This window comes from Rhizophagus irregularis, chromosome 6 (assembly GCF_026210795.1).
Source record: "Rhizophagus irregularis chromosome 6, complete sequence".
Taxonomy (NCBI): Eukaryota; Fungi; Glomeromycota; class Glomeromycetes; order Glomerales; family Glomeraceae; genus Rhizophagus; species Rhizophagus irregularis.
Genome location: NC_089434.1, coordinates 536,808 through 548,074, shown reverse-complemented (window position 1 = coordinate 548,074; position 11,267 = coordinate 536,808). Strand labels below are relative to the sequence as shown.

General features: G+C 30.7%; 4 protein-coding genes across 4 annotated transcripts; 2 read left to right on the top strand and 2 right to left on the bottom strand.

Moving 5' to 3' along the window:
• OCT59_025894 (uncharacterized protein) lies at positions 1–1,876 on the top strand (the record flags this gene model as incomplete). The annotated part of the gene is made up of 6 exons (XM_025316255.2): positions 1–79; positions 136–206; positions 282–468; positions 560–1,219; positions 1,301–1,446; positions 1,527–1,876. The coding sequence occupies 6 exons, from the start codon at positions 1–3 to the stop codon at positions 1,785–1,787; spliced, it is 1,404 nt and encodes a 467-aa protein (XP_025180956.1). The 3' UTR covers positions 1,788–1,876.
• Positions 1,877–4,900: 3,024 nt separating this feature from the next.
• On the bottom strand, positions 4,901–6,656 carry OCT59_025893 (uncharacterized protein; the record flags this gene model as incomplete). The annotated part of the gene is made up of 6 exons (XM_025316256.2): positions 4,901–5,158; positions 5,244–5,389; positions 5,470–6,108; positions 6,177–6,354; positions 6,436–6,503; positions 6,584–6,656. 6 exons carry the CDS (start codon positions 6,654–6,656, stop codon positions 4,901–4,903), a joined length of 1,362 nt encoding a protein of 453 aa, XP_025180957.1.
• A 188-nt stretch (positions 6,657–6,844) lies between these two features.
• On the top strand, positions 6,845–8,610 carry OCT59_025892 (uncharacterized protein; the record flags this gene model as incomplete). The annotated part of the gene is made up of 6 exons (XM_025316257.2): positions 6,845–6,923; positions 6,988–7,055; positions 7,127–7,304; positions 7,387–8,040; positions 8,114–8,259; positions 8,350–8,610. 6 exons carry the CDS (start codon positions 6,845–6,847, stop codon positions 8,608–8,610), a joined length of 1,386 nt encoding a protein of 461 aa, XP_025180958.1.
• A 1,403-nt stretch (positions 8,611–10,013) lies between these two features.
• On the bottom strand, positions 10,014–10,271 carry OCT59_025891 (uncharacterized protein; the record flags this gene model as incomplete). The annotated part of the gene is made up of 1 exon (XM_066142797.1): positions 10,014–10,271. The coding sequence occupies one exon, from the start codon at positions 10,269–10,271 to the stop codon at positions 10,014–10,016; it is 258 nt and encodes an 85-aa protein (XP_065992374.1).
• Between the last annotated feature and the right edge of the window lie 996 nt (positions 10,272–11,267).

The following is an 11,267-nucleotide window of genomic DNA, read 5'->3' as shown; positions in this document are numbered from 1 at the left end:
ATGACATTGGATCTTCGTAGGAGAATTTTGACGGACCCTTATTCTTCGGCGCCAGCAATTCTGATAATTGGCAAAACAGGTGAGAATAAAAATCCAAATGAAAAATTGAAGTTTAACCTAAAATGGTTTAATTAGGCTCGGGAAAAAGCACGTTGGCAAATAAACTGTTTGAAGATGATGAAAAGTTCAAAACGTCAGATAGTCGAGTAAGTAAGAAAACGTAGCTATTTTTTAGTATCTAATATACTGACCGATATTGATATTCAGCATTTTATTTCAAGGAATCTTGTACCCAGTTTTGTCAATGTGATCTAATTAAATTGCATGATGATGAATGTATTGAATACAACCTTGTTGATACCCCGGGTATTTTTGATGTAAGAAAACCAAATGATGAAACCCTGAAAGAAATTGCGCGATCAATTGTCCAATGCAGTCATGGTACCATAGCAATTTTGTATGTTATAGGTAAACAAATAATAATCGACGTTACATTTACCGTAATTAGTGATTATTTACAGTAAATATTCCAAATACTCATTTATTGTAAATTTTCAAGAATGGGGCAAAGACACCCTTGAGCAAAAAGCTACAACTGACGTAATCCTGAAATTCCTCGGCGAAAAAGAATCTAGTAGGCATATGATTGTTGTTTTTACTAAATGTAATAAAAAACAAACTGAAGACCGGTATAAAATGGAAGATGATTTTGGTGACTACTTCAAAACGTTTTTGGAAAAAGTCGGAAATCGCTGGGTCATCTTTCCGAATCCGGAAATCTTTGATAAACCAAATGATCCGGTTGTGGAGCGTCATATGAATGACTTAAAATATTACATTAAAATGATGCCAAAACCCTATACCACAGAATTGTTTGAAAAAGTTAGAATTGCACGTGAGAAAGAATTGCAAGAAATTGAATCAAACGAGAAAAAGACTGGGGTAGTAGAAACAAATAAAAAAATAGACGCAGGAATCAACGCAGCCAAGGAAGGATTCGAAGATAATGGAGGTGGTTGTTTCTCTCTGTATTCAAAGGTTATCCTTGCAGACGGCAAAAGAATTGAAGTGTCACAATTGAACATCGGTGATAAAGTTTTTTGTGGAGAGAAAAATGGTAAATTGATTTTTAGCGAGATTTATGCAGTCATCCATACAGACAATCAGACCACGACTCAATATCAACGGATCGATTATCTAAAGTCAGATGGCACAAAAGGTAATAAAAATTAACTTCCAATTTAAATCATTCATTATTAAATGTATCATAATAACATTGTGTCATCTTTTTTTCTAATAGGCGTCCTACGTCTCACACCAAAACACCATTTATTCGTTTCTCAGGGAAAAACAATTTTTGCTGAAGACGTTCGAGCTTACGAAACTGAGCTCTTACTTTTCGATGGCAAAAAATTAATTCCTGTTATTCCACATCGGGTTACAAAGGTAATTAATCTTACGTTTCCATATTTTAATAAATTTGCTTTATATTAACGTTTTTTCAATCCGCTTTAATTAACTTAAAGGAATGGGAAGTTGGTTACACTGCTCCACTTACACAAAGTGGTAAAATTGTTGTTGACGATATACTTTGCTCGTGTTATGCTGTTGCTCCACCTTATCAGCAAGTCATTAATTTCGTAATGATTTCTTTCCGCTTCTACTTATGGATTATACCCAATCCTGATTGTAAGAAAGAAATTCATCCTTATATTCGTTACTTGAAACGAGGTCAATGGATTCTCGAACAGATAGATTATTTTAACACGATTGTTAAAAGAGCATGAATACAATCATATTCTATTATATTTATTTTATCTATTTAATTAACAATGTTATATATTAAATAAACTTTTTTAATTTCGTTAATTTTGTTAATTTTATTGAATTTAAAATTGAGCAAATTTGCAATAATCAAGTTGTTCGGTTGTTGTCGATATGCTCTCGAAGGTTTAAATTTACCTTTCACCTTCATAGGATCGAAATATTTGTTAATGTTATTCCTATGAATAATTAGTGCTTTTCTTAATGATATTAAAAACACGGAAATTGGGCATATATTTAAAGGAAATGTTTAATTGAATTAGTAATGAAACTGATGAGAAGTTGTTCAATAGATACAGTATCTGAACTTTGTGCTGAGTAACTGTTTTATCAGGCTTACATTCATTTGTGCTAAACATAAATCATCAATAGTAAATGCCTGATAAAGTAATTTCTCCATTGTATTACTGACCAGTAAGCTCAAAATAGATCATTTTATGTCCCAAAATATTTTTTCTTCGTCTTCTTTCTCTATTATTAAAGTTATAAAATTTTGTCATTTATACTCAACAAATAAAAAAATAATTTACTACGATCATAACAGCTTTTGCAAATCAAAAATGTATCGCAATAAAGAAATAAACAGACAGGAACTTTCTAATTCAATATATATGCCATATTTCAAAGGAAATTTGAACCAAATTTTAGTCTTTAGAATAAGTGAATAAGGTGTAATAATAGTTTTCCTATGGTTATTCATATTTTCGCATTCATTATACGATTTCTCGATTTATAATTATTACTCATTTTTAACATGATACCTTAAATGAATCCTCAATTCAATCATGTACAGTATTTGGATTTTACAAATTTTGTATTTCATTATACCATGTAAAAATTTAAGAGAAACGACAAGCGGATGCCTTAACTATAAATGCCGGGATCAAACACGTTGATAACTTATTATCATTATTTGAAATTGTTTCATTATAACAAAATTCAGATTCAAATATCTATATTATTCATGGCTATTTGGCGTAAAAAAAAAACATGAAAAAGTGTTGAACAGTTATACTATTATAAAATTATAATTTTTTTATCCTGTGCTAAAACAGGATTTAAAGGAGATATTAATTTTAGAACTAAAATATATTAGAGTTATTAAAGTTGATTGTAAAGAATAATACTGCATTTTAACAAATTTAATAATTTATTGTTATAAAAGCTATATTTAACATAATGTTTGGTCGTAGCGGTTTTATCCAGTATCCGGTATGGTTAATTTAAATTTTAATTTAATATTAGAGAAAATAGAACGCCATTTTTAATTTACTAATATAAAAGAATCATACGATATTTATATTCGTAGTCTTGTTAGAAAACGAGGAACCAACCAATTGACAACTTGCTGCACTTGCTGCAGTTGTAGATACTTGGTTAATAGAGCTGCGACCCATCAGAATTTCTGGATCCGGATCAATAAATATACAAATCAAGATATTTATTACTTTGATATTGTTTAAACTAAAATTATTAAATAAGTGTTGTTAAAGGCCGTCAACACACCACTTAATTCCGGCCGAATATTATAATTTTGGGCAGATTTAATAAAATTTCATTCGGCCAAGCAAAAATCCATATAACCCTTAATTCCGGCCGGCATTAAAATTTTGGCCAGAGTTAACATCTTAACTCTGGCAAAATTTAATTCAAGAAAGAAAAGAATTTCCAAGATTATTAATCTTTTAAACTTCAATTAATATATTTAATATATTTAAATAACTAAAGAACCAATTACAGCCGATTTCATAATGTACGGGGCACTTATGTAAATTATACGCTAATTTTAGAGTACTGTTCCGAGAATGGTGGTATAATTTTATCTTTACCGAATATTTCCGAGTTCTTTAAAATTTGCTAAATGTCCCGACCTTTTTGAAATTAGCTGTACATAAATAATAATTCCCTTTTTCTAAAGAGTAATATACAGTAGTAAACAAAATTAGAGATTGGTTATTCTACGAAATACGATTTTATAAATGATTCTCCTGCCTTCTCTCGCACATGATAATTGATGATCTACCCGATTCTCTAATAGCCAATAAAAATAAACCGCTAGCTTAAACGTCATTTCGGACGCAGTAAATAAAATACGCGTAACCTGAAAAAAATGTCACGAAATGGCCGGCATTACGCAACTTGACTGAAATTAAGTGTGGCGCACATGTGACGAATAAGTAGTGACGAATAAGTTTTACCTACTCGAAAAAAACTGTCCCTCAGATACTTATAGAAAAATGGAAACGCAGTGGGGTGTGCCGGTTGTGACAAAAAAGGTCACGTGATTTTTCGTGACTTTTTTTTCAGGTTACGCTGGGAAAGTCATAAAATACCCAATAGTTTAACGTCATTTCAGACCGCAGTAAATTTAAATATAATCCTGCGCCCCAAAAATTAATAATTTCACTAGGTAAATCCAGCCCTTACAGTATATGTGTATCACACAAAACGGATACAAAAACGGGCATTACCCATTTTTACCCATTTGCTATTCCATGGCTCGGATACTCATAAATACCCGAGTATACCCGGATCGTATCCGGATAAACGGGTAACGGGTTGCAGCTCTATATAAAGTGACTTTTTTCTTAAAAATATATAAAATTTTCTTTGGATAAATTTCAATTAAATAAATATGCTTTCAAGGTTAAAGATAGATGTTCAACATTAATTTATAAATTATCTAAGCTTAATTTTTTCCTTTAAAGAGATAATATATTACACAATTTCTAAAATGAAGAAGAATTGATGCCGTATTGCTCCAATGAACTGAAACTATCATATAAATCATAATAATAATTTCTTAGTGTAAAACAATTTGTAGTAAAAATAATAACAGTTAATTAAATCTTATCATCGGATGAACATATTAAGAGGAAATGAAAATTATGACAATTCAAGTGATGAACCGGCCAATATTTTACCGATGGGATAATAAAGAAAATTTTAAAGAATTAACAGCAATGTTATAAACTCTTTATAAAAACTTGTTTGTATCATTATATATAGTATTTTAAGATTTGTAATAAGCTTTAATTTTATTATTAGAATAAATCACAACACTATCTTTTTAAATTTAAAGAGATCGAGGAATATTTAAATAGTCAAGGAATTCTACTATCTTGCGGCCTCTATTTAAGAATTTCACATAAGGATGAATCTCTTTATCTAGATAATTAGAAGGAAAAATTTTTGTGTAGATTTTTAATGGCGCAAAGACAAAATTAAATAAGGCTTGATAAGGAGGCGCAGAGGAATAACAAGAACAAAGAATCTCATCCACAAGAATAGTTCCACTTCGAGTCAAAGGACTATAATAACCTTTTTTTCGTTCCTTATTAAATGAAATAAAGAGATTAGGGTCTGATCTTTTAAGTGTGCAACCAATTAGAAATTTTCAGAAAAAAAAAAATATTAACTTTTGTTATACGGGTTGAAGTAACGGGAATCAATTTCTCTCTGCTGGAAATAAAAAATTGAGTTTTGTTTGGTATAATATTTTTGGCAAAATCAGTCCCACCATCATTCAAGAAAATGTGATGCTCAGGAGTAACGCAAAAGGTTCCTTTGTAAATTAAGTTGATTAAGTAAAGTAAATACTTAAATTTTAGGTAGTATATATAAATATATTAATGAAATAATTACCTTGTGTTCCATCTTGTTTCATGAAATCAATTAATAGAAATTCAGTCACTGCATCGTGATCAGCATGGATAAATAAAAACACTTCGCTGAAGATTTGCTTCCCATTCTCAAAACCACAACATACATAATCTCCAATAACAAGTTCCGAAATGTTGGCGACATTGCCATTTTGCAGAGTAACCTTTGAATGTGCAGCAAAACAACCTGCTGCTTCACGCACCATATTGTTATAACCAGCAATTGCACGTGATTGCTGAGAATTTTTTTTCGTATTTTCTCGTGTTTCCTCCAAATGTCGACGTTCAATTTCCATGCAAACTTTTTCAAAGGAAGCTGTTGTGTAGAAATTTGGAATATCAGCAATGTAGTTCTTGAGGTTTTTAATGTGGCGCGCGACAATTGGGTCGTCTGGTTCTTCAAAAATCTCGAGATTAGGAGATATAGTGAATCTATTGTCAATACTATTGAGAAAATCCTTTTGTTCTTGGGCTAATGAATTAAAGAGCAAGTCAGGGTCTATTGTCGGAGCCTTTCTGCATTTTGAAAACACTGCAATCATGTGATTCAGCGAATCCGGGCCAAGATATTTTTCAATTTGATTGATAGTATCTCTCTGTTCCTTAGTAAAACGTGTTGCCTCTAAAGTAAGAAAACTTTTTCAACCATTTGAAAGACTCTGTATAAAGAATGTGAAAAATTCTACATACCCATGACAAAAATAATGGCTTGAATTCCATAAACGCATTGCAAGATTGCTTGGCCTGTTTCTTTCAAGATTTCTTGATCCGTTTTACCAGTATCAAAAATTCCAGGAGTATCAATAAGATTGAACGTTTTATTATTTATTTCAATCAAGGCAGTTTGACACACTTGTAGCGAAGATTCCTTATTAAAATTTACATTATGTAAGAATTTCGTCCCGATTTGTTTTTAAAAGTCTCTATTATATTAATTATAATTACTCACAGCTGAGTCTGAAACAGCAAATTCATTTCGACCTAAGAGCAAATTTCCCAGAGTACTTTTACCAGCACCTTGATTTTTTTTTTTAAAAAAAAAGAGAAATGAAATTATATTTATAAACAACAATTGACATTACGTCATAAGTTCTTACCGGATTTTCCTACCAACAGTATGACAGGAATATCTGAATTAGTATTACTTGAAGAGTCTTGCTGAAGAGACATCTTAGGAGACAAGGCTTCAATTAGGTTGTCGATCAAGTAAAAAACAAAAATGACTATTAATTCCTAAAATAAGCATTCTGAAACATACCCCTATTTTCGGTAGTACTGTACACGGTGGTACACTAGCAAAATTAAATAATCCTCATTTTTAAGAAAATCATTTGTATTTTAATTCTGACGAAAATATTATGACGTTGGAGCTTCGTAGTCGAATGTTGACTGACCCTTATTCTACGGCACCAGCAATTTTACTATTTGGTAAAACAGGTCAGAAGTCTTGCGCATAAAAATCCGAAGGAAAATTATTATTTGGCTCAACAGATTTAACTAGGTGCGGGAAAAAGTACATTGGCAAATATGTTGATTGGAGAAGAAAAGTTCCAAACATCGGATGGTTCGGTAAGAAACTAGTATCGGTATGTTATATAATTAATTAATTAACGTTGACAACTGGCATTTTATTTTTCAAGGATTCTCTCACCCAGATTTGTCAAAGTACTTTAATAAATATAAATGGTAAAGAATATAATCTTGTTGATACACCGGGTATTTTTGATACACAGAAACCCGACCGTGAAGTCCTAAATGAGATTGCACAGTCAATTGTCCAATGTTGTCATGGTATATCAGCGATTTTATATGTCTTAGGTAAGTTATTGTAAGTATTAATGAGCGTGTTTTATTTCTATGATATCCTGAATGTTTATTTTGTATACAACAACTTTTCAAGCTTGGGAAAAAATTGGACGAGAGTTTCAAGATATTACTAATGAAACCCTGAAATTCCTTGGTCAAGAATCTTGTCGTCATATAATTGTTGTGTTTACCAAGTGTAAAAAAGAACAAACAGAAGACCGAGTTTATATGGAAAATAATTTCAATATCAACCTTAAATCATTTATGGACAAAGTCGGAAACCGCTGGGTCATCTCGCCAAATCTAGAAATTTTCAAAAGACAAAATGATCCAGTTGTGGAGCGTCACATGGATGACCTAAAACATTATATTAGGCTAATGCCAAATCTCTATACCACAGAATTGTTTGATAATGTTAGAATTGCACGTGAGAAAGAACTGCAAGAAATTGAATCAAATGAGAATAAAACTGGATTGGTAAAAACAAGTGAAAAAATAGATGCAGGAACCGTCGTAGCCAAAGAAGAAGTGAAAAAAAAGGGTACTTGTTTTTCTCTGCGTTCAGAGGTTATTCTCGCAAACGGCAAAAGAATTGAAGCGTCACAATTGAGCATCGGCGACAAAGTTTTTTGTGGAGAAAAAAATGGTAAATTGATTTTTAGCGAGATTTATGCAATCATCCATGCAGACAACCAAACTGATACTCAATATCAGCGGATCGATTATCTAAAGTTAGACGGCACTGAAGGTGATAAATAAATATCTAATTAAATGTTTCTCAAATACTTTCTAAGCATAAATCACTCGTTTTTTTCGAATAGGCACTCTACGTCTCACTCCAAAACACCATTTATTCGTTTCTCAAGGAAAAACCATTTTCGCTGAAGATGTTCGAGCTCATGAGACTGAACTCTTACTTTTTGATGGCAAAAAATTAATTCCTGTGATTCCACATCGGGTTACAAGAGTAATAATTAATCTTACGTTTTCCGTATTTAATAAATTTCTTTATACGTATTAACCTTTTTTTGTTCATTTTCACTTTGATTAATTTGAGGAATGGGAACTTGGTTACACTGCTCCTTTTACACAAAGTGGTAAAATTGTTGTTGATGATATACTTTGCTCGTGCTATGCTGTTGCTCCACCTTATCAAGCGATCATCGATTTCGTAATGATTTCTTTCCGCCTCTACTCATGGATCATGCCCACTCCTGAGTGTAGTAAAGAAATTCATCCTTATATTCGTTACTTGAAACGAGGTCAATGGATTCTCGAGCAAATAGATTATTTTAACATGATTATTAAAAGATCGTGAAGTAGTTTAGTTATGCCAATTTTATTAGATCTACTGTATGTTTAATTTTGTTTTAACCTTATAAGCGTCATTAAATAAACATTTTTAATTTTGTTGAATTTATTTATTGCTATAAATGTACGCTGTTATTCCTGTACATGATAAGTGAGTGGTCTTCTCAATGGCATTAAAGACAAGTAGAATTGATTTTGAAATTTGATCGTATACACAGTATATGATCTATATCAGAATTTGATAATTTTTTTTTTATTTTGTAGCTTTTATAGAGCACATTAAAATAAAAAAAAGATTGCATAATGATATTACTGATATATACACAATGAGCCCAAAGAGAAAGTATACAATATCAATTTTATTCTCGGTTTTGATTGTTACGCTCTTTATTATGATACCTTAAGAATTCAGTCATGCACAATATTTGGATTTACAAATTTTATATTTTATTTTAAAAAAATTCTTTGACGTTTAGATTATCCTCCTGTATAAATAAATTGAATTGTGTTAATGTGAAACGCGTGACCCGATTTTTTTTTTCTTTTTCAGGTGGTTTTTTAAACCGAAATTTTTTTCTTTTTCTTTCAAACTTTCCTTTTTTCGTTAGCCAAATTTGTAACAATATCTAATCTTCAAATATTATCAATTAATGAATCATGAATCAGCAAAGTGTTTCATTCTAATGGGCCAAAAAAAAATTAATTTCAGATTTATGTTTTACGCAAAAAAAAAAAAAAAATTTTTTCTCGCTGAACTTTTCTCGGTTTGGCTTTTTTTTTAAAAAAAAGAGAAGAAAATTAAACATGAAGCCTTTTTACACAAAAACACGGGTTACCATTAAGAAACATCATTTTATTAAAAAAATTTAATAAGAGATGGAAAATAAAATTTCGATTTCACGAAAAGAGAAAATTCCAGAAAGGGATATAACAAAATAAGAATTAGAGAATCAAAATTTTCGAAATCATTAAATATTTTAGCAAAATCTGAAGCAATGAAATTAAAAAAAAAAACGAAAAAGACAATAATAGCGGATGATATTCAAAATGTTGTTAAAGGAAAAGGCTCACAAAAAAGGGAAATGAACGTGATTAATATAGTTATAGGTAATTAAAATAACAATATACAGTATTTTTAGTTATATTCTTTTTAAATGCACATCCAATAAGATAAAGAAATAATCAAATAAATCCCAATTAATATATAACTGATATTTATAATCATTAAATTTTTTGCCATCAAAAAGTAAGAGCTCAGTCTCATAAGCTCAAACATCTTCAGCGAAAATGGTTTTTTCCTTGAGAAACGAATAAATGGTGTTTTGGAGTGAGACGTAGAGTGCCTATCGGAAAAAAAAAGAGTGATTCATGCTATTAAAAAATATTTGAGAATAAATTATCAATTGGAAATTATTTGTCACCTTCTGTGCCGTCTAATTTTAGATAATCGATTCGCTGATATTGAGTCACAATTTGATTGTCTGTATGGACGACTGCATAAATCCCACTAAAAATCAATTTACCATTTTTTTCGCCACAACAAACTTTATCGCCGATGCTCAATTGTGATACTTCAGTTCTTCTGTCGTCTGTAAGAATGAATAACCTTTGAATGCGTTTGGCTACGACTAATCCGGTATCTATTTTTTCGTTTGTAAATCTTCTCATTTGATCAATTTCTCGCAGTTCTTTCTCACGTGCAATTCTAACTTTTTCAAAAATTTTGTGGTATAGTGATTTGGCAATATTCTAATATTATGCTTTAGGCCACTCATATGACGCTCCACAACTGGATCATTTTGTCTTTGAAAATTTCTAGATTTGGTGAGATGACCCAGCGGTTTCCAACTTTGTCCAAAAATAATTTGAGGTTGTCATTGAAATTTTCTTCCATAAAAAATCGGTCTTCAGTTTGTTTCTTACTACAATGAGTAAAAACGACAATTATGTGACGACGAGATTCTTCATGACCACCAAGGAATTCAGAATTGCGTCAGTTGTAGTTTATTGCTCTTTTGTATATCTACCATCAGCTTTAAAATCTATTGTTTACAAAAAATATTTAGAATATAGAAATAAAATACGTTCATTATTATGTCAATTCTTGCAAGAACTTGCCTATAACGAACAAAATCGCAATTAAACCATGATTGCATTGGACAATTGATTGTGCAATCTCATTCTGAATTTTATCATTGAGTCTCTTTATATCAAAAATGCCTAGTGTATCAACAAGATTATATTATTTACCATCCAAATTGATTAAGTACTTTGACAAATCTGAGTACTAGAATCCTTGAAAAATAAAATGTTGATTGTCAATGCTGATTAATGAATTAAATAAATACCGATACGTATGTTTCTTACCCGATTCTCCAATGGTTTGAATTGAACCTAGTTAAACTATCAAGCCAAATGATGATTTTTCCTTCGGGGTTATAAACGCAAGACTTCTCACCTGATTTGCCAATTATAAAATTGCTGGTGCCTTAGAATAAGAATCAGTCAAGATTCGACTACTCAACTCCAATGTCATAATGTTTTGTCTAACAGATTTAAATAATTCTCATTTTTAAGGAAATCATTTTTATTTTAATTTCTGAGTACCACCGTGTACCACTGTGTACCACCGAAAATCTTTTTAGAGTAGATATCAATGAATAA